Source organism: Agelaius tricolor, unplaced genomic scaffold (assembly GCF_023055355.1).
Source record: "Agelaius tricolor isolate 1412-34295 unplaced genomic scaffold, bAgeTri1.0.p SCAF_37, whole genome shotgun sequence".
NCBI lineage: Eukaryota > Metazoa > Chordata > Aves > Passeriformes > Icteridae > Agelaius > Agelaius tricolor.
In genome coordinates this window covers 5,407,318-5,430,193 of record NW_027269297.1, presented here as the reverse complement: position 1 = coordinate 5,430,193, position 22,876 = coordinate 5,407,318, and the positions used below count along the sequence as shown (strand labels likewise).

Here is a 22,876-nt window from a genome sequence, read left to right as displayed (position 1 = left end):
AGGTTTAAACAGTTCTAAGAAAAAGAGAAACCACAGTCCTGGTGTCCTGGGTTGACTATATGATGCTTTTATCCCCAATCGCCTTGTTCTGTTTATGCTGAATAATAAGTTTTGCCCCATTAAGACTTGTTCCAGAGAGTGAAGGGGGGAGAGAAGAAGCGCGCAGTTTTTTTCAGACACTGCACTCACTCCTCCTCATTCCTGCTCCTGGACTGTGTTGTCTGCAGATGGACAGACAGTGGGACAGAGCTCTCTTTTGCTTTTAGTTAGTTTTAGCTAGCTGAAGCAAAGAAGTTCCCTGGAGTGTGATTTTTTTTTTCTTTTTTCCTTTTTTTTTTTGGACCTCCTGAAACCTGCTCTGGACTGAACACCCAAAAGTGCACCATTAGCTAGCATCTGTGGCCCACCAGGCCAGGCCTGGCCTGTGACATTTCCAGCACCGGAGGGAATGAGAAGAGACTGAGTGAGCTCAGCTGCAACCCGGGGAGGGGACTTTCTCAGTTTGTCATCTCTTTTGGAGCGGCAAGGAGTTTTATTGTTTAATATTGTTTAGGTTTTATTGTTTAATAAACAGGTTTTTTCCACTTTTCTCCAAGGAGGTAGTTTCTCCCGGACTGGTTGGGCGGAGGGGCCAATTGAATGTGCTCTCCTAGAGGAGCCCCTTTGGGGATTCTCTCCCAAATTTGCTCTGAACCAGGACACCTGAGTACTTTTCTGCCTTAGCTAGCTAGGAACTAACTAAAAGCAACAAAGGAGAGCTCTGTCCCGCTGTCTGTCTGTCTGTCTGCAGACAATGCAGTCCAGGAGCCAGAATGTGGATGAATGAGTGCAGTTTCTGAAAACAAACTGTGTGCTTCTTCTCTCCCCCTCCCTTCGCTCTCAGAACCAGTGGTTCTTAAAGGTGCAAGACTTATTTTTGGGCTAAACAGACGAATGGGGATACAAGCATCATAAAGTCACCCTAGGACACAGGGTTAACATGTCTGTGTCAGTTACAAGCTGAGCAATACTTTCCAGCTGTATTGCCATATGCCCCCATTAAGGCAGCAGTGTGTTTCAGTTTGAAATTTGGGGTGGTTTTGTTTCTTTAGGGTTTGGGATTTTTTCCCACGTGAATCAGGCCTCCCCTAAATACTCTGTGTTGTTCTGTATGGCTGCTTTGGTTATGGGTCAGAGAGAAAGACAGGAAATGACTTTTTATTATCGTCAAATTTTTCCAGACAGAAGTGGGATGTTGTCTTGCCTCTCCCCAAAGCACTGCAGGCACATGGAAATAGCTCAGTTCTGGCCCAATTCTCTGAGAAATAACACCATTTGGGAGGTTTAAGTGATGATTACAACTCTCTTGTCTCCTGGTTGCAAAGGTTCGGTCCTACAGTCCCAGACTGATGAGGGAGAAAAGGAACTTGTGCTATTAATGGAAAAGCTTCTGTCATTCCTTGTGCAGTCTTTTGGTCCTGTGGTCTGTGTGACTGTCTGGTATCTTTCTGACAAGACTTGTTAGAGATTTAGATTTAGGAATTTAATTTGGGTCTGTTCACTACAAAATCTTGCCAAGCCTGAAGGCCTGGGGTGATAACTGCTCTCAGCAAAGGTACTTTATTAATCCTCCATCAGATTTCCCTCAGTGCTGTGCAGGGAAAGGCAAGGGTTTGGATCACGAATTCTGCAAGCAGGGCCTGTGTGACCCTTGGCTTCCTCTGTGTGTGTGTCAGTAAGCCAGGGCTGAGACAAGGAAGGATTCGTGCTGGAGGTGTTGCCCTTTGGTGTCATTTTAAAGGTCTGATCCTAGAACGTTTTGGAGGGTGTTTCCAGAGATGCATTTGTAGCTAGATCTCATTCCAAGTGCAGCAGTCCAGGGGAGGGTTCTGACCTCTCCAGACTTCTGCTCAGCCAGGCTGCAGCTGTTGCTGGCTCACATTGGGACTGAGGCAGGTTTTCCAGGGAACTGGAGATCAATAAGGACTGGTGATCTGGAAAGCAGGGGCCTGCAGGGATTGTTTTTTGTGAAGCTGAGATGAAATTTCTAAAAGTAACACAAAATTCAAATTCCTGTAGTTTTTGTGGAGGACAGGAGAATCAGATCAGAACTGCCTTTTGTGGTAAGAGGGTCTGTGGAGCTGCATCCCTACATTTGGAGTGATCTGCGTGATTAAAATGGAGTCATAGTCCCAGAGGCTAGTTGTTTCTGTTCACTCCTATCCCCAGTTGTCCCCAGCATGTTGCCAATCCAGACTGGTTTCAGACTGTCAGTGCCCTGGTCAATGCAGTCCCCAGTGCCTGAACACAGAGAGATCTGGCCAAGTGGCCAATGCCACTTAAAGAGAAATGAGGTTTGCCAGACTTGCTGTGGATGGGAACTACTATGTGCTTGCTTAAGTTTTAAAATTTTGAGTAAATTTTGGATGCATAATCACTTAATTCTGCCTCCAGGGAGAGGGATTTTCTTCACCTCTGTTTACAGATTGTTCTATAGAAAAGCACATAACTTTATGAAGGAAAACAGGAAGTAAAGAGCAACACCCCGTGCTAAACAAGATTATTTTTTTCTTATGGCCATTTATTTTGTGTTAAACCTGCCTTTCCCAGTGTGCTTTGGTGTTTTAGCTATTTGGGAATCATTTCAGATGACTCTTTGCATGAAAACGAGAAGGTGGGGATGAGTGACCAACACCCTGGGAAGGGCTGTGAGTGTGCCTGGATCAGGAGCAAATGGTTAGGGCCTATCTTCTCCTGTTTGGAGCCAGATGTGGCAACACCACAACATAGCAGTGCAGGATCAGTGCCATGGGGAAGGGCTGCACAGTTGCACCTGAGCCCCAGCCTCTGCACTAGCAGGGGTGGGTGGGTAGAACTCCTTTGCTTCCTTCTGTCTGAACAGCCAGGTTTTGTTTGCAGGGCAAGGTGTCTATCCTTCCTCTTCTCCCCAGTATTTTCTTAATAAGGCGGTACCTGGCTGGCAAGATCTCACGTTCTCCCCTCCCCATGCCATCTGTATGAAGTTTCCCAGCCTAGACATCTTTGGTCTGCCACGCCGTACATCACAGCCTCTCCTCCCTCTTGAGCAAGCAGAGGGAAGCAAAAAAAATTTTATAGCTTTCCATCTTCCTCACCTGTCATCAACACTGGCAACCCTCACTGTGGGGAAGTTTCTAGCAGAAAACATTTCTCCGTGTTGCTTTCTGAAGGAGAAAGACCAAAAACAAGATGGTGTTTGATGTGATGCTTGTCAGGTCCCCCAGGTTGAAGGCCGTTCATTAGTATTTGAATGGTTACTCTTAATGAAATTGAATAACCTTCCTGGCAGTCTTGGAAGAACAGATTCAATAGCAAGGTATGAATTAAGAGCAGATGGTGACCCAGTACTGGGAAAAAAAGGAAACATTTAAAAGCTGTTGAAGGAAATATTATTGCCTCAATAAAATGTGTAGCATGTCAGGCTGCAATACATTGGACAGTTTTGCCAAGGCTGTACGTGTGGGACAGGTTTGCCCAGGGAGATCAAATGCTGCATCCCAGCAGCAGATGATGCTAACACCAATTCAACAGGAGGGAATGCTCACACTGTGACTGACTCTCTCAATTTGAAAGAGATCATATACAGAGGTCTTTTTCTTGCTAAAAGTGGCTAATTATAAAAATGTACTGACTCTTGGCTTTGTAGCAGATATGATGAATAATTTTGTTCATCAGATTTTTAAAATTTGTGTTGTTAACTCACTCCTACCCTCCAAGGAGAAAGGATTTTAAAAGCCCATTTGTTCAGGGAATTGACAACGGTAGATTTTTTTTCTTGTGTGTTTTTAAATGACACCTGGACTTAAGCAATTACTCAGAATTAACCTTCAAAAAATAGATCTATCTGAAAGTTCAGATAAGGCAGCAGAAAAAGAGGCAGGATGGAGATTAAGAGATTTCTTTCGTCTATCCATTACAATTTTCTTTTTGTTCCACCAGGAAAAATAACATCCAGTTATTTCCCTGTTGTAGTCTTCTCTTACCTACCCAGATTTCCTACATTGGCTTATTAGTGGATGTACCTCATTATGTAGATGACCTTCCTGACACCCTGAGAAGGGATCTGTGGAACCCATGCCTGCTAAGAGCTGTATGCTGACAAAGGCTGCATATAAAATATCCTCATTGCTGAAGCCAAATCAAGTAATTCCAAATGAGGCATTCAGAACCAGTGAGTACCTTTGACTGGTGTAGTCTCCCCGAGCCTCGGATTGAAATACAGCCTACTGGTCTCAGAGAGTTCTCATGAAGGTTAATTATTTAATCTGTCTGAAGCTCACAGTTTGTAATTAAGTCTTCAATTGAAAAGAAAGAAATCAATAATGCTGGATGCAGGGACTAATTTGCAGCTGGAATGTTCTAGTACTCCACACTAAACATAGGAGGTAAGACCAAATACTAAGGTCTGAGAGCTCTTTGTTTTGCACCCTCAGAGAGGCAAGAAAAAATATCAGATGAAATTAGAAGTAATACACTGTATAACTACCTGAGGGTCAAAGTAAGGCACTCCTGGAGCAGCTACTTACACGTAATATACACTTTTATTAGACTATCTTATGTGACTGATTCTAAGATCTTCCTTTTGTATTTTCAGAAAAATATTTTAACCTTTCAGTCACAAAGTTAAGGCAGATAGCTTGCAAACAATATCAGTTTGGATAATTATTTGAAATGGCGCCAGTACAGCCCTAGTCCTGCAAATGCCTGTTGAAATACCAACAGAGGATTTGATCTCTTTTTCTTTCTCTCCAACAGCATTTTCCATTCAAAGTGGATGCTATGGTCATATTTCTGTGTTAGTTGCTATTTTAGTCTTTTAAAGGAAACAAAGCTGGGCACCACTTGCTTTCAGTGTTTCTGCTCTAGCCCTTGTCATTTTTCCTGTTTCCCCAGCCCTCAAGAATTAAAACTGGTTTGTGCAAATAGGAGATAGCCCGGAACAGCTTGCAGGGAAATCTTGTACCCTTGTATGTTCCAAAGGCCAATGCTCTATCAGCACATGCTCCAAATAATGAACTACCTTATCAAGGGCTCTAAGCCAAATAAGTAGTAACCAGGAAAACAGGTAGAGGGCTTGAGAAGGTTGCTGTAGGAATGATGGAGGAGTTTGGGTATAAGGAGAATTAGAAACATAGCAAGGAATGTTGGAAACAGGAATGCAAGGAGACGGGAATGGTGGTAGGAAATTTTAGGGGCTTTAAGAAGATTTTGGTAGCTGGGGAAAATATTCTGAGGAGAAATGGGAGAGATGCCAGTCAAAACTAAAAGCTGCTGCTTGCAAGTTTCCATTCAGGTACTGCAGGGAGGTTCTAGATGTTCTCATTTCATTGCATTAGGAAACTATACAAAGCCAAGACAAGCAAGAGCATGGTTCCTGTATAGCTGCACTGCCCTGCAGCTTAATGTGGACACATGTTTATCCTATATCTCTACCCAAGTCTTGTACCATTGAACTTAAAGATGGTCTCTATGAGACAAGCTAAATAAGGAATTTAAATCCTGTAAAATAGAGAGAGCTGGTGTCTCCAAAAGCCATGTTTACTCAGATAGTTACAATTACCATTTCTACAGAATGCTGAGTTACTACTTTAGGCTGCATTTGAACTGGGATAAGGCAGATAGCCTTCCTTTGGACCCATTAGAGTGCACATGGCTTGTGGGGTTAATTTTTGTAGCAGACAATCGCTATTTTGGTTTTAGGTCCCTGGCAATCTTTCAGAAAATACCCATGGACAAAGTTTTCTCCAGCAAGAGAAGTAACTTTATTTTTCGTTCTACTTTTAAAAGAAAAAGCCAGGTGATCCAAATGGAAAGCATATGGCCCATAGCTAGGAAGCAGTATGTAATTTGTTGCACAGGAGCATAGCCTGGACTTTTGAGCCTGGAGCAAATGAAAGTTACATCTTACTGAAGCTCCCAAACTCTGACAACAGATGTTTCACTGGTGTTCCTCTGCCTAGTTGCAGCTTCCAGACAACCCTTCTGTGGTGAGTGGTCTTGTACCGTATTACTAAGGGATGCTGCCATACTCTTATTTAGACTGTCTAGGTAGGATTAGTTTCTCTCTTTGTTGTTGTTGTTATTATTCTCATTGCTCCTTTGGCCATTTCTGAGTTCTGTAGTCGAACCAGAGAGCTGGAGACTGTCTGTTTAGGTTTGTGTTTCCATCACCAGTCCCCAGAGTGAGGACTTCAGCAGGGTGGCTGCTAAACAACAGCTTCCATAACAGAAAGTAGAGGAAAACCAAAACCTTACTCCAAAACATTACTGCATTCAGCATACCTTGTCTTCAGTGTACTTCTCTCCAAAATCTAAAAGAGGTATGTCTTGCAGTTATCCTGGAAGTGAATGATTGTGGAAGTTACACCAATGTAAACCAATTAAATTAATTATAGTGAGCAGTTCTAGAAATAGTTTAATTTTCTATTTCCCAGCAAGTCACTCATTCCTGAAAGGATAAGTATGCATTTCTCCAGAGCAGCAGTGAGCCATACTGTAATATAAAGTAGCCTTTACTTTTCTAGAGCATGAAGGAGACATTTGAACACTATGTAACATTTTCTACAGTCTCTTTTATTTCATTTTGGAATAATTTTTGATTTTGTCTTGGAATTACTATAACTGAAATGCATAGAAAGCTTCACCAATGAGCTCAGAACATTCTTGTAGTGGATGAGGCCTGGGTAGGAAGAACAGAAGTAGACTTGCTTTGTTGGTCCTGTTAGAGGCTAGCCAAAGCATGCAGCATGGCATTAAGGATATTATTTGAACCTGTTTTATTTTAAGAAATGTTCACAGCTATTACTAATAAATACTGAGATGAGGTGTTTCCTGCTGAATGAAACCATCTTCGTATTGGCCACTTTTTCCATGAATATGACAACAGCACATACACAAACAAAGGTGGCTGTTGTCCTCACTTTTGATCACTGCAAACAGCCAAGGGGTGTAGATGGCATTCTTCTGGGAACCTTCAGATAGGAGCAGTTTGTTCCAGAGTAACAGCTCCTGGCCATCACACAGGCATGAATTTTACAAAGCTGAAAATGCTGTGTTTAGCAGGATGAGAAGCAAACTCTCAGTTTAAGTCTTCCCATGCTCATCTGTGCTGGCACATTGAATCCTTTCATGTCAGAAATTACCATTTCAGTGGGTGATTTTGTTATGGCACTTTTACTGTTAGGATTGCAAGGCCCTGAAACCCCAACAACATAACCACCAGCTTCCCAGAAAGAAGGCAGGATTTTATTTTTTTTTTCAGTAACAGCTTTTTTTCATCGCTTTTTTATGTCTGTAAAATATGTTTGACATATCTTTCCTTAAATTGTATTTATACTGTGCTACATAATATTACTTCTTTATACATAATCTGTCTTCTCAAATAAGCAGAAATTTAACAGCATCTAGGTTGGCAGTGATGATGTGACGCTTATGGGTAGAACTGGGCACTGAGAAAGGTATTAAAGCTGAAACAGAAATATTCATTATGCATTTATGTAACTACAGGTTTGGTTGCTCTTTCAGAGACATTGCAATCAATTGAATGGTCTGTCTTTGCTCTTTCTGTCAAGAAATCAAGGTGGATTTGTAATTGAGAATACAGACTGTTAAAACATTGAAGTAGGAGATTATGGGTTTTTTGCAGTTGCTTTTGATAGGCTTCCTCTGTACAAAAAAGAAATAAGAAGGTGCTCTCCTCATTCTAGAAGAAATTCAGAAAGTGGCTCTGGAGATCTGAAGTCCACATCTTAGCTGGCAAAGTAGGTATCATTGTCTCTGAGCTGCCTAAGCTAAATCAAGGGTGAGGTATGATAGCAGTGGGATAGCAAGGGATCAGGCAAGGATCATTAAAAAAGGGACTTGGGAGTAGATTAAAATCCCACATCCTAAGATTAAAGCAGAGGCTGAATGGACCCAGTTTGTTACACTGCAAGGCCTTTGGGCGAGTTGGGGCTACACTGAAGTTGAGGGAAATGCTGGTTTAGAAAAGACAGGACTACATGCACATGGCTTGCTAGTAAAATTGCATGTTAGAGCTCTGGAACCTTATGCACGAGAGGGAGAAACCCAGCACATGGGAATCATAGGTGAGTGAGTTTGTGGTTTTGAAAAGGTGTATGTCTTGGTTCATAGCATGCCAGTGGTATAGAGCTATCATCAGGCCACACGTTACATATCACAATGCAGCTGGATGTTGCTTTTGTGAGGGGTGGGTAGGTTTAGGTAAGAAGCTGAGAGTTACCTTATTTTGAGCTATCTTCTCTACCTTGAAGCATCTGGGAAACTGAATTTCAATAATTTGTATTTTGAAACGTATGTGTTCTGGAGTTTCCTACAAAATAGCAACACCGAGGGAAAAAAATTAAAATGTTTTGGAAATAGAACACTGTATTTTCAAAATCACGTTTGTTCTTTGGTAGTGTTGCAAAATGTGGATTATGTCTAGATTATCTGAAGTCAGGATGTTCTTTGATGTAAGATCTTTGTATACTTTCAAGCCTAATCAGCCCTCTGCAACCTTCACTGGGTACTGGCATGAGGAAAAGCAATTAAGGACATATTGATCTCTGCGCCAATTTCAAAATCTACCCCCAGGAGTCTGACCTACTTTGGACTAAGCTTGTTCATTGGCAGTCTCCTCCCTGCTCCCAAAAGCAGCTGCATCAACAAGGACACTGCTGCTTTCCCAGATGAAAGTGGGGAGATATTGATGTCCCCCAGGTTGGATGGAGCTCACAGCTGGTAACACTTAGGGGGATGCATCAGTGCTGGGCAGATACATCACAGCTGCCTTCATAACATACGTTCTCAGCCCAACCCAGACCTGGAACCTGCTAATAGAGTACCTGGAAAAATCAGGGCAAACATTTTTAATTTATTTTTAGATCTGTCAAGACAGATCTAGCCTGAAGTCCTAGAGAGACTGTAATTATGGGGTAATCTGCAAGGCCTTTGCTTTTTGGAGTAATTTACAAAAGGGAAACAGATGAAGGCAGCAGCTTTTGCCTTCAAGTTGAAACAAGGTATTGCAGATGTTTCCACAAAGAGAGCAGAGGCACTGGGCAGGAGAAGGCTTCTCAGTGCAGGGAGCTAGCTCTACATCACTTCCACCTGCCCCCTAGTCCAGACACCAGTCCACTGCAGATGGACAGCACAGGCTGTACAGATGAGAAAAGAGAGGTGTACAGCTCCCAGTCACCCTAGACAGTCCTGCATGGATCTCTCCCTCCCTAGCACCTGCCAATCCTTTTTCTCTTTCCTTCTGGGAGGCTTCCTCCTGAACGAAGAAAGGATCTGATCTCATTTTTCCCCAAGAACTGCAACACACCAGTTGCCACAATTGAGATGCTTTTTCTCATGTAAAGCAAAACCCAAACTTGAATGCAGACCATCTTGTCACAATACCTCTGATTTTCCTGCAATTTTTCCATATGGGAGAAGGAAAGTAAGGGGTGCATTTCCCTGCCAGAATTGCTTCTTAGGAATTAAAATTACTGCAACATCTACTGGATTATTATTTTATATTATTACATATATGAATAAGAGTATGCTTATGAGTATATATCTGGGCTATATGGGGGATGCTGAATTTAAGTGGCAATCAAATACTTACCTCTCCCTCACCTTCTTCCATTTGCCTAGCGTTAAACTGTCATGTATCATTGGAAGTTGGACTGTTAGAGACACCTTATGACAGAAGTGCTTGAGGGGGAGCTGTGTTCTGCCTCTGATATCCTGGGAAAAATCTCCAATAAATCAGTCTCCTCTGAACTGAGATGTAACAATAAGGAGGACAATTGCCCTCTACTAAAATTCATAAACTTTACAGACTCTGGGTCTGAAAATAATATGATGAAGCAGATTGGATGTCTAGTAACACTGCTAGAAATGAGCAAAGAACAGGGTGAAAGAAACCAGAAATCCTGCTCACTAATACAATGGACAGTTGGGGGCGGAGGGGGAATCAAACATGCTCTGTCTACCTACCCTTGCCTGAGTTTGAACTCTGTCATTCATGAATCATGTACAAATGGAAGCTTGAAGGGCAAGAAGTGGTGCTGGGCTGACAGGCAGGAAGAGTACTGGAATGTGATCCAGGCTGTGTAGCCTCTCTCTGCCACTGGCCTCAGCTGACCTTGGGCTTTTGACTCCCAGTGCCTCAGTTTCCCCATCAACACAGTAAATTCTGCTCTTCATAAAGTGCTACTAGCAGGGAGGATGAGGGGAGCTGTCTACACTTAGGTAAATTTGGTTTTGCTGGTTCATTTTATCTAAAATAGAAATACAATATGATAAGGGAAAGGCATCCAAAATTTACTGAGGACAGAGGTGAGGCAGGCCGGGGCGGTGAGGCAAGAATGTTCCCATCAGACTTTTGGAAAGTAGCTTATCTGCAAAATAACTTGAGACTTAGCCAGGCCCCAGACCTGAGAGCAGCCAGTGGGCAAGTACAGAGGTGGAGCTTGCACTGAGGCTGTTTGTTAGATATAAAATGCTTGGATGGGTCAGTGCTGACCATAGCACCCGGGAAGTGGCTGAGGGGAGCTGTGCAGAGCAGCACTGGACATGGGGACAGCAGCCCCAGCCCTTTTGGTACTGCTCAGCCTAAGAGTGACTATTTGTGATGCTGAGGACACCTGCTCAGGTGAGTAAAGCACAAACCTTACTGCCATCTCATTGAGAAAGCCTGTTTCATCTCCCCTGATAAGAGAAAGAGGTTGGGAAGGGAGGGGGGAGAGGGGAGAAGTAGCATATGGGTTTTTTTCCTTCTATGCTTTTTTAAATTCAGCTGCCAGTGGGAGGAGAGTAAGGGGAGGCTGAAGTCTCAGCAGCTGTTTAAGAAAGCTACTGGCTCCAGTTAGTGATGTAACATCGTTCCCTGACCAGTGGGGTGTCTAGGAACAGACAGTCTTCAGTGAGTTTTCCCCCCCCCCCCCCCCATTTGGTATGTTTTTAGTAGGGCTGCCGTGCAGTTACCAAACGATACAGAACAATACAAAGGATCAGTCTGGGGATGCTGCACAGCACAGCATTCTGACTGTATTCCCCAAGAAGGCCTGGGGCAATTTCAAACAGGTCTGCCATCAGGAAATTTAGAAGAACTCTTACCCTTACTGTCCACAGATCCACCAGTGTCACTTACTCTGCTATCAATACCCCACTGGGGCACCTCTCAGCTTATGTTTTATTAACTACAGTACATTTGTCATGCATGCAATGTCATATATATCAGCCTCCTCTCCTACTGAACTCCCCTGAAGCCAGAGAGATACAGAGTCTGGCTCCTCTAATATGTGAGATCCTCACTGCCATCTGTCAATCCATTCAACACCCTGATACTTCCATACTCAATGCTTTTGATTACACTGTTCCTCAACTTCAAAGGATTTGGTTTCCTCTCCAAGACATTTCAGAGCCTTAATAATCTTCACAAAGACTGTCTTCATTTCTCAGAGGTGAGAATAGTGGGACTGCGTGATGCTGACCGACTTGCCATTCTTCAAGGATGTCCAGGGATCCCAGGTGTCTCTGGCCCAAAAGGAGAAGCAGGTCTCCCAGGAACAAAAGGTGAGGCCCCCAAAACCAGTGATCAACACTGTGAGATGAGATGGTTTTGTTCCTTTGCATAGGAGAAGCAAGCTGAGGCTGGAGCAGTAGCTGGCCTGGCACTGGCTGCTGTGAGGAACTGGAGAACTGGAGTGAAAACCACCCCAATTAAACATATGCTGGTACACATGGAGTGACCCGTTTCTTCCTTAAGTCCTGTCACAAATCTGATGTGATCTTGGGGTGTGAAGTATCTCATTCGTTTCTTCTACAGAAAATCATCCATTTATTTTTTGGGTCTGTATTCAAGAGTCTGGGTGGGAGGGAGGCTGAAATGCTCCTGCCTGTTTTTTGGGGAACAGTGTAGGAAATGTACTGGCAACCCCTATTCCGGGGAGTAAGGGAGATGGGGTTCCTTCAGAGTTTTCATAGCCAACTCACAGAGAAGGTCAATCATGTCAGCTGAGCGAGATGATCCACCATAGCAAAATCCATGGACTGGCTCCACGATGTATCAAAGCTCATAAGAATTCATATGTGAACTGCAAATTTAGACTTTGAATGGCAATACCAGTGTACTAAGGCTTCAATAGAAAAAAAGGAGTAAGGTAAAAGAGTAAAACTAAGTTACAAGACTGAATCTGATTACCTCAGCTCCCCCATTTCTGTGAAAGCCAAGGCCCAGTTGCCCAGGCTTCTTTGACTCCCAGCTCTGGTCAGTTTGTAACATGCACATAAAAAATTAATCTCTTTGCAGGAGAAATGGGAGACCAGGGATTCCCCGGGAAAGCAGGACCACCTGGTGCAAAAGGTAATGTGTAACATATGCAGCTCTAATCTGTAAATGCCCCCAAGCTCGGGACATGCGTTAGGAGACTGGGTCTACAGAGATGAACTGCAGGACTGGCCATAGGCTAAGAAACGGTGCTGAAGTAGCATAGGAAAAGCCTGATTTGGGGTATGGCTCTTGCATGGAGTGAACACTAGAAACAGCGTCCTTGAGTGTCTGGGACCACAACACAGAAGAAGATACCACTCTTCTCAGAATTTCTCACTGACCCTAAAATCAGACCTCTTCCCATTCCCTATTCCTACCCTAACTTGCCCCCAGCACAACAAGCCTGCCCAAATGCCCCCAGCCCTGAGGAGCTTTGGAGCTCTCCATGGAGCTTCCGCCCAGAGGCCTGATGCAGAGGCACTATGCTGAGTGCTTGTTCTGCCAATTCACAGGGGCAATTTAAAGAACATACCAATGGAAAGAATGGTCTTATTTTACTATGAATATAGAAGTAATACGTAAGTTAAATAGTACATTCAATAAAACTATATGCTTGGCTTTGGCAACAAGCAAAAAATTAGCAAGGTAATGCACCTGATCATTACTTTACAAGAGGCAGGATAGTGATTTAGAAGGATACATCACTAATTTCCTAAGTACTTTAACATCATCCAGTTGCTGGGGAGCCCTGTTTCACAGAGAGGACCTGGACAACCCTTCCTGGCAATTGGGGAAATCCTGCATGGTGTAGGAGATCCCATAGGTGAGGTCTCTGGATTTCCCCTGAAAGGGAGTCCAGTGTTTATAGGCCCAAATCAGCAAGTCAAAGTGACTCGATTTTATTTTTAGCTCAGGAATGCCTGAATCTGATGGCATGCTTTCCGCTTAGCCAGGGCCAGCGCTCAGCCAGAGCCCAGGTCTTGGCTGGGAGGGTTTTCCCCTAAAATACCTTACAAACAAGCCTCTCAGTTGGAAAAGTTTCTTAAAATTATACATTTCTTGCAGATAGCTACAGAAGGTTATAAACAGTTAGCATAAGCATCTTTGTCATCTATTTTTAGGTAAATAATACTGATGGTGTTAGTCACACAATATTCACGATCCATCTTGTAAGTCTACTCTGGCTCAGCCCTGCTGCTCAGGCCTAGGCATATCATTGCTTTCAGCAGCCTTCAGCCTCGGTGTGCAGTGCCCACTTGACCACAAGAACGAGATCAAACGTTGGCACAGAATGAGGTTTCCTTTGTAATGGGATGAACCCCTGAAGAGGACGATGTTTATTGAGAAACTGGCTTTCACTGCCCAGGCTTGCTTAGGACCTTCAGCAGGAACGTGCTGCAAATACTGGAAAAGTGTCTCTACTAAAGAATCCAGCTGCCAGCACAAGGGAACTTGTGTAGGGACTGAGCAGCACTGACTAACTAAAGGGAAGACACCCCTTTTTACATGCTGAATATGAAGCTATTTCCTGGCCAAAAGTACCCAAGACTTGAACTGAAATGCCAGCAGGAGATGGACAAAACCACTGAAAAACCCTATTGATCAAAATCTCCTAAGTGCCTGACTGTAAAGAGAAAGCCCCCACAAAAAGTCACTGAAATGGAACTGTGAAGCCCCATACATTCCAAGAGATGGAGAAGCAGCTCTCTCTCCTCTATATCCTGCTCTTCTTGCTGTTCCTGAGAGATACTGCTGATCAAGAGAACAGCCAGGCTGAGGCAGCAGCACCACCTGGGACACTCAGCCAAGCACTGTAGCTTTGCTCCTCTTGACAGCCTCTCTTGTACATTTGAGACATATTGAGGGGCTGGAGCAGCCATTTGTAGAGGCACAGTAATTCATTTGCATTGGATAGTCTGTGATGAGCATTTTCCTCTTGTATTTTGTAGGAGCAGCTGGAGAGCCTGGCTTCCCAGGACTGAAAGGTAAATCACGTTGTGCTGAATTTATCATGTGAGCTACTTTGTAAACTTCTACCCTGTGCTGTTCTCCTACATCAGATGAGAGCAGTTACAGAGACTGGATGGGGCTGTTTGCTGACAGTTATACCTCATCATAGGCTCTGCCCTGGTGCAGGTGCTGTGGGTAGTCCTGCTCCCAAACCAGATGTTCAGCAGCAGGTGCTGTCCTCAACTCAGGCAGCTGGTGCTGCCACCTGGCACCATCAGCTGCAGAAGCCACAGGGCTGAGGGACCAGCCAGATTTGGGCAGAGCTCTTAATATTCTCATGCTATGGCAAAATGCAGAGGCTCAAATGAAATTCAGTTGCTGCTAGTGCCAGAAGAACGTGTCTCTACCAGCACTAGCAATAAGGTATTAGGGAAACGTGGGTTTTTTTCCCTTATGCCATCATCCTGCATGTGAAGGCCAGAGGCACCCACCACTGAGCATCAGTCTGCACTGTGGCTTCCCTCTCTGGAATTTGGCTGGCAATCACTGGGTCCAACACCACTGGTCTGGCAGATGGTTCTAGTGCTCCAGTTGTCACTGCTGCTCCCAAACCACTGGCTGAAGCCCTGTACCAGCAGCAGCCATTCCCCTGATGGGACTTGTAACTCTGCCTTTCCAAGGTGCATTGCTTCCTCCTTCCCACACTCACCCACTCCTATCCCACATGTCCTAGCCCAGTGGGACTCACTGGCACAAACTGCTGGTAGACAGCTCCATGGGCTGCACAGCAGCAAGCAGAGCAGCTGGGTCCAACAGAGACATGTCCTGTGTCAGTCTCACCATTTGGACCTCTAAGCCCTAAAACAGATGCCAGCAGGAATTAGATCACGCCAGGGCCAACAGGCCAAGAGAGGCAAGGCTGCCACTCCTTGTGCATAAATAGATATTATATATATATATATATATATATATATATATATATATATATATATAAAAAAAAAATAAAATTTATATTTATAGTGTACCCCCCAGTGGCCGCCCCATGATGTACCTTCTGGTCAACCTGGAGAGCTCTTCCAAGTGTCTGAAGCAGCTGGGTGTCATTGCTGTAGTTACAGGGGTTTGTGACTTGGCTTCCCACCTGCCTCTCTGTGCTTTCCTAGGTCTGTGCAGATAGGCTGGTGGGCCTCCTCTGGTGGGCCTGGTAGCAGCCAGGACAGCTTATACTGAGCAACCCTTCCTACCTGCTTTCTCTATGCCTTTCATTTGCTTGGTGCAGATGAGCCAAGCACTTCCTCTAACATAACAGCTGTCCAGTGCAGCAGGATTTGTCTTGGCAAATCTCAAGTACTGGGAAGGGGAGTGCTGGGTATGGAAGGTGAAGAGCAATTGATGGTGTTGTTTGTCCAACAGGAACAAAAGGAGAGCCTGGATTTCCAGAAATATGGGGTAAGTTTCATCCTAGGTCTTCACAACACTGGTTAGCTTTGCAGAGTGGATGGTGGTGGACTACCTCCACCAGAAGTCAGGACAGGATAGGAATAGAAACAAGTTCAGAGTGATATTGAAGAATGGAGTAAGGAAATATCACTGTTATCTTTGCATCTCACAGACACATGCAGCTTCTGTGGGTCTACTCTGTACTCCAGCCATGCTGAGAAAGTCAGGTCCTCTGAGCACTACTTAAATGTCCTGTTCTCCATGTGTCCTGGAGGAGGTCGATTTGAATTTTTCAGAGACTTGGTGTCCTGATTTCTAAGATGAAACCACTGCAAACACCTGTATGGACATGTGGCTACTTCAAAGGCAATTATACTCCTGCACTTGCAGTGACACCTTTAGTACTTGCGGAGTTCATATGTGTGATAGTGTTCAGACTAACTTATTCACTGGAAGAAAAAAAGAAAAATAAAAGAAACAATTTTCAGTTGCCCCATCCATCTCCATGAACTAAAGTTCGAGGACAGCTACAACCTGCTCTGGCTACAGCTGGGTGCTGTAGGGCCACAATAAAGGCTCAGACAGATCAAAGCTGCTGTAACACCTGACAGATTGGGATGCCACTGAACTGGTTCCTTGCTGCCCCAGACACTTCTCTGGGCATGTAAAAGATTTGACTAATAGGAAGGAAAAGGCCAAGCCCAGGACCATCTCCCTCCTAGGAGAGCAGGATACCCTGCCTGGTACAGCTGTGTATGCATGTATCACACACAGCACACTGGGACACATGCACCACCAGCGCCACCATCTCTGATCATCCTCCCAGGCTTTCCTAAAACAACTACTGATGCAGCTGTAGGTTGGGATGTCTGATAGGGACAATTCAGTCTCCTGTGAATCTGAACTTCTGTCAGCAGGTATGGTTTTGGGGAGGGAAAAAAGTATACATAAGATGCATATATATGCACACACACACACACACACATATATATATACAGGTACATATTCAAAAGCACTTTGTTTCTTGGGGAGACCTTAGTGTGGCCTTCCAGTACTTAGGGGGTGCTTATAAAAAAGCTGGAGAGTGATTTTTTTGCATGGGCAGTGACAGGACACTGTCGCTGTGTGATTTACAGAACAATTTACAACTAAAAGAGGAGAGATTGAGATTAGATATTAGGAGATGATTCTTTACTCAGAAGGTGGTAAGACCCTGGCACAGGTTGGCCAGAGAAGCTGTGGCTGCCCATCCCTGGAAGTGTCCAAGGCCAGGTTTGGATGAGACTTGGAGCAACCTCATCTAGTGGAAGATGTCCCTGCCCATGGCAGGGCGTGCAATGAGATGAGCTTTAACGTTCCTTCCAACCCAAACCGTGGGTGATTCTATGATTCAATCCATAAAGGATGAGCTGAACACTGTTCACTGCCTCACAGGGAGCTGTCCTGTGTCACTAACTCCTTTGCTGTCAACTGCACACCCACTCTCTGTGCCCTGCATACATTCTGGAGCTGGGACAAATTTCTGGATCATGAGTTTGTCATCTTTTTCAGAGCAGTTCCATCATCCAGATCCCCAAAAGTCATTGCAGATGAGAGGAGTCTCAGCACCTTAGACTATCTTTCTTAGAAGGTGCCCATCTCCCCTGCAACATATGGGCCCAGAAGCCAGGGCAGAGTTTGGCTCCCAGCAGCTCTACACTAAGATCCTGCAGTACAAAGAGCCACCTGGTTGCTGAAGGGATCAAAGGCTCAAGGCTAACGTGCTCCTTTGATTATAACTCACATTATAACTCTTTCCACTTGATCTCTTTGATTTGTACAGAACCGGGGAACTGCCAAGAACTGTTGGCCAAAGGGAAGATTTTGAGTGGCTGGTACACAATCTACCCCCAAGACTGCAATGCCACCACTGTCTTCTGTGACATGGACACGGATGGTGGGGGATGGATTGTGAGTAGGATGAGGAGAGGGAGGTTTACATGTTCCTACAGAGATTCTTGTTAAGGCTGCAAAGGATGGCTCAAAAATAGAAACACACAGCTGAAGTTCACACCTGCAAGCCAGAGAGAATCCCTCTGGACGCAGGGGATTCCCCCAAGACTTGTCTCTGGAAGCAGGCTGAGTGCCACAGACCCACTCCCTGCTTAAATCAGAAAATAATTTCCTTTTCATTTCCAAGGGCATATGGAAGAGATCATTGAGCAAGGGATTCTTGTGGGATTTGCTCCCCAGACACCTACAAGAGTGTCCTGATGCAGGGGAAGCATTCACCATGGTGGGCATGTCCCCCAGGAGCTGTGGGTGCTTTTGAGTGAGGGATGGGCTGGTAGGGCTGAGGGTCTCTTTCAGGTTTTTCAGAGGCGCTGGGATGGGTCAGTGAACTTCTTGCGAGATTGGGATTCATACAAACGAGGCTTTGGCAACCAGCTGACGGAGTTCTGGATGGGGAATGAGAACATCCACTTCCTCACCTCTCTGGGTAAGGTCTGCCTCTGTCCCAGGTTGGGGCCATGAGAGTCCAACCCCTATACCACATTGGGTCATTGCAGACCTCTGAGTTTCTCATATTCATCTGAGGCCCCCACTGTTAATCCCAAACAGGATGCAGGCTCTTGCAGCCTACTGCACACTGGAAACTGAACTCTAAAAAAAAGCAAAACTAGAAGTCAGGGAAGAGAATGAACTAGCTGCATGATCTACCCTGGAGACAGGCCAACACATCTTCCTACTTGGACTGTTTATGATGGCATCATCTGGTCCATACACAGCCTTGGAGTTACAGCTGTGTGCAGGTCTCCTGCCCATGACCACCCAATATCATATCTGAAAAGGTGCTTCCCTAGAAAACCATCAAAGGTATAGGAGGCTCTGCAGGAATTTTAAGGAAATCAAAATCTCTCAAGTAGTGGCAGCTCCTCTCAAGTTAGCTCACAGCACCTTAAACCCTCCACTCTGAAATCCAGTGGCATACTCACCATCTGCCCTGCACCACTGCTGTCCATCTTCTCTTCTAGGACCCTGTGAACTCCGTGTTGACCTCAGAGACTTTGAGAACAACTACTATTTTGCCAAGTATGCTTCATTCAGAGTTTTAGGAGAGTCAGAGAAATACAGGCTGATTCTAGGAGACTTCCTTGGTGGAAACGCTGGTAAGTTTGAGGCAGCTCACTGGGAAAGTCTGTTTCCTAGAGCATTTCAGAAGTGTTCAGCTTCTATGCAGAGATGTATCATGCACACTCCTTGTATCAGCTACATTTTGGGTCAGTTTTTTAAAACTGGCCATGGTACCTCAGGTACTGAGTGACCTCTGGGTACAGGGATGGAGGGGGACATGCATCACCCGAAGAAATGTGATTCAGAGCATTACCTTCAAGACCAGCCCTATGGTTTAGCAGCAAATGAGCCTGGTCCTGGGCAACACCCCATCCAATTGACCTTCCCAACAGCTCTGCATCAGCCAGGTCAAGGTCTGCTTTTGGTTACATTGGCAGGAGACATTTGCCCAGGAGGTCTAGCATTTCTAGGGCTGGGGTGCTGTTCAATACCTGCAGCATCAGCACTCCATCCTCTTAATACCCTATTTTTAATATTTTTTTTAAGTAAACAAATCTTCTTCAAAATTCAATATCCATCATTCAGGAATGAGTGAAACCAACACCTGAGAGCAGTGCTCTAGGTTTCTGTGGCTTTGCACACTGCAACCTTGTCTGGTAATTCAGACCTGTATATCTGCAGAGAACCTGAGCATTCCAAGAGAAGTGACATCTGTGTACCTGTGAAAAGAATCTGGCCCACTTGATTCACAGGCATAGATAAATTCTCCATTTGTTTTAGCAGAGCTAAGGATACTTTTGTCCAAGACAAGGAGGAAACCTGGGCAAGAGAGCAGCAGGATTTATACAACCTGCCTTGCACCTGGGAAGGGCCACTGGTGCCCAGCAGGGGTGCACAGACACATCAGTGTCCTGTTTGTGATCCCTACTGCATTAACTGTGAACATGTGCTCTCTGCAGGGGACTCTTTATCGTACCACAGGGACATGCCATTTTCAACAACAGATCACGACAATGACATGAGTTCCTTTAACTGTGCCACAGAATATAAGGGAGCGTGGTGGTACAATGACTGCCATTACTCCAACCTGAATGGGATGTACTGGATGGGTGCGCATGGGAGCTATGCTGATGGCATCAACTGGAAGACAGGCAAAGAATACCACTACTCCTATAAGCAAACGGAAATGAAGTTCAGGCCAGTTTAACATGGTGACAGGGTGCCTGACTAGGTCCAAGAGGTGCCACTCACCCACCAACAGAAGACACAAAACAATGTTGCTTGGGGACAAAAATGGACCAGAAAGGGTACTACAGGTTGTCCTTTCTGCCTAGAGCAGGATTTTTGAAGCCAGAAGATATCGGTACTGGTTTGAGCTTCTGTAAGCACCAGATCCTGACCCTCTCTCACCCTGACTACCTTCAGCAGCCCCACTGATGCAGACTGAGCCCAAGCACCTTCTTCTGAAAAGTGTGTTATCTTGATTTAAAGACCAGGTGATGAGTGGGGCCAGTGCACCTCAGTAAAGCTCTCTGATATTACGACCCTAAGTGGTAATTGCTGCTAATCTCCAGTACAATCCATGTATGTGAAGACTCCAATATGCATGCAGCCTCTTTCAACTGGACCCAAGAGCCATCCAAAAGGCACTGAATTCCTGACCTGTCCCACTCTCCCTGCAGGCTGTGATGGAGCCACAACATAGAACAGTATGGAAAAGACTGAGCTTCCAGCACAGTATGTAGGAATCCACAAAATCTGAGGGTTTTGGGAAAGCTGCAAAAGGCAGGCCTCAGAGACAGCAGAACTGTGATTAGAGCTAAGCAGTAGCCATGAGATAGGTCAGCAGAAAAATTATTTAAAAAGTAGAAAAGCAAGGACAAATAGAACAATGGTCTGTGTATTAACATTTGTCTAGAATAACTCCCTAAGCTACAGAAAAGTTTATCTAGCAAGATATTAGGAAGTTTGAAGTTAATAATGTGCATTGTGTTTTAAGGCTTACAAGTAGGTATTGTATTCAAAATAAGCAAGCATTGTTTTAACCAAAGGTACATGTGCTTATAGTGGTTGGATAGAACTACTGTCAATATGCTTTTGCTTTGTGTGATTGGTCAAAAAACTTATAAAGTTGTAACATTGAGTTCTTGGTCTGCTGCCTGGGATGTGAGCTGATGGCATCTTCCTATTGTCATAACCATGTAATGAGACTGATGCTGGAAAATAAAACAGCTCAAGGCACGGTCCACAGCAGTCCCATCCTGTTTGGGATTTGTACACATACCCCCGGCCAGCGATACAGTGCTATCAGCACTACCAGTTTCCCATTTCTTTCCCCACATGTTCCAGGACCTCAGGTGGGACCCCAGCTCCTGGAACCACAGCAGAGTTGCTCAGCACTTCCCACCAGGACACAGCTGCAGCTGGGCCCAGAGCCAGCTTTAGCCATTCTTCCAGGGCATGTTTCTAGATCTCATTAGTTGCTGTGGACCAAGAGCTGTATGCAAAACAGTCTGTTCAGCATCATGTGTCGTACCAAGACACTATAGCAGTTCCAAGTCAAGCCTTGCATATGTGGTCATCGTTTACAGTGCCAGTACCTTCCACTTCATCTCGTTTCCAGCAGCGTTTGAGGGTGGCCTATCTGCTGGTGGGTGGACACAGTTCACCTGCTTCATGTATTGTATTTGACTATTAGCAGAACTGGGTCTCTTCTTCTTGCAGTTATGCTGCTGGACTCCTCGCCATAGCTGACAGAGGAGACCCAAGTGCTAACTCTTCACTGCAGGGATAAACAGAGACAGCAGAAATAGAGTATTTCTTTGTGTTATGTTTCTAATGGTCCCAGGTTTATTTCACTGTATATTGCACAGATATGTAGGAAGGGCAGCTCCAGCCCTACAAGACAGAATACAAACCCTGTGGGTGAGAAAAGTGAGAAGGTCGCTCAGCCTGCCACAGCAGGTCAACAGTGCGCTAAGAAATAAACCTGAAGGTTTGCATCTCCCCACTCACTCCTGTCTCAGTTTACTTCTTTTCAGTTACACAAGAAAGAGTGTGTCTGAGCAGAGAAGTGCACACTGAAAGCCTCATAGTTACTTCTCCCTCTCCAGGAGCTCTGTCTTGTTTTTCTGCTACTCCCAATAAGATTCACATGCCCTCACCAGTACCAAGGTCCCAGAATATTCCGCTGTATTTCACCCATCTGCTGCTGATGCTGTCTTCCAGGAGTAGCTTCTCAGAGGTGCAAGGTACTACCAGAAACTTCTCTACAGAGATGTATAAGCAGGTGCTGATATAGTCCACTATAAACTAGCTAAAAGTGCTAAATTCCCTTTCTCTGCTCACCTCTAGCTTCTCCTCTTACTACACAGAAACCTTCAATGCTTAAATTTTGCTTGTAAAGGACACTGATGAGACTTTAAACAGACAACTTACTACACAGAAATAAAAGAACTACTAGTAGGTAAAATACAGTGCATGATAAAGGTACCTATATTATATCTAGTGAAGAAATAGTATACATTAAGATTCAGTGTAATTTACCACTAAATGGATGAGGGAGTGTTGAGGGTTTCTTGCAGGACAAAGGACATATATGCACAATCCAGTCTTCGTAGAAACTGAATAAGGTCACAATGCCCTTGAAGAACACAAAAGAAGAAGAACATGCTCAGCGGCAGACAGTTCAGGATGTAAAGGCAGACAAGAAAACCGCAGTGAGACGCATGAAGATGAAATACTAACTAAAATTAACTGAAAGCTTAAAACGCATGCACAGAAGGATTTAACCAATCATGTATTAGCTTGAGGCATGAACAATAGAACACAGTATAAATATAGCTTGCTTTTTCAATAAATTGGCTTCACTCGATCACATTGATCATGGTGTGATGTCCCATTCCTGATCCTCCGCAATAATGGAGTACACATCAAATTCTTCCTCTCAATTCCCAGGAAAGTAACCATGGAATTTGCATCCAAACTCCAGAGAGAAGTTCCTGCATGTTTCCAGGGAGTATGTAAGAAGTTTCTACCTCCACAAAAATTTGTGTAGCTTTTATAGTTGTAAAAGTAGTGTCTTTCAGTCAAGAATTTCTAGCTTATCTCCCCACATCTGTTCTCACATCCAGTTGTTTATTGGGAGTT

At 44.5% G+C, this 22,876-nt stretch overlaps 1 protein-coding gene across 1 annotated transcript; it reads left to right on the top strand.

Moving 5' to 3' along the window:
• Nucleotides 1–11,038: 11,038 nt before the first annotated feature.
• On the top strand, nt 11,039–21,005 carry LOC139603186 (ficolin-2-like). Its single transcript, XM_071453710.1, has 8 exons — nt 11,039–11,586; nt 12,323–12,376; nt 14,233–14,268; nt 15,647–15,682; nt 17,496–17,623; nt 18,023–18,152; nt 18,688–18,822; nt 19,687–21,005. The coding sequence occupies exons 1-8, from the start codon at nt 11,370–11,372 to the stop codon at nt 19,932–19,934; spliced, it is 984 nt and encodes a 327-aa protein (XP_071309811.1). The 5' UTR covers nt 11,039–11,369; the 3' UTR covers nt 19,935–21,005.
• Nucleotides 21,006–22,876: the final 1,871 nt, after the last annotated feature.

Excerpts from the sequence above, each read along its gene's own strand:
- LOC139603186 (XM_071453710.1), top strand. The coding sequence starts at position 11,370 with ATGCTTTTGATTACACTGTTCCTCAACTTCAAAGGATTTGGTTTCCTC. Across the intron at positions 14,269-15,646 it reads TGGCTTCCCAGGACTGAAAG|GAACAAAAGGAGAGCCTGGA; the intron begins GTAAATCACGTT and ends TTTGTCCAACAG. Across the intron at positions 15,683-17,495 it reads TGGATTTCCAGAAATATGGG|AACCGGGGAACTGCCAAGAA; the intron begins GTAAGTTTCATC and ends TGATTTGTACAG.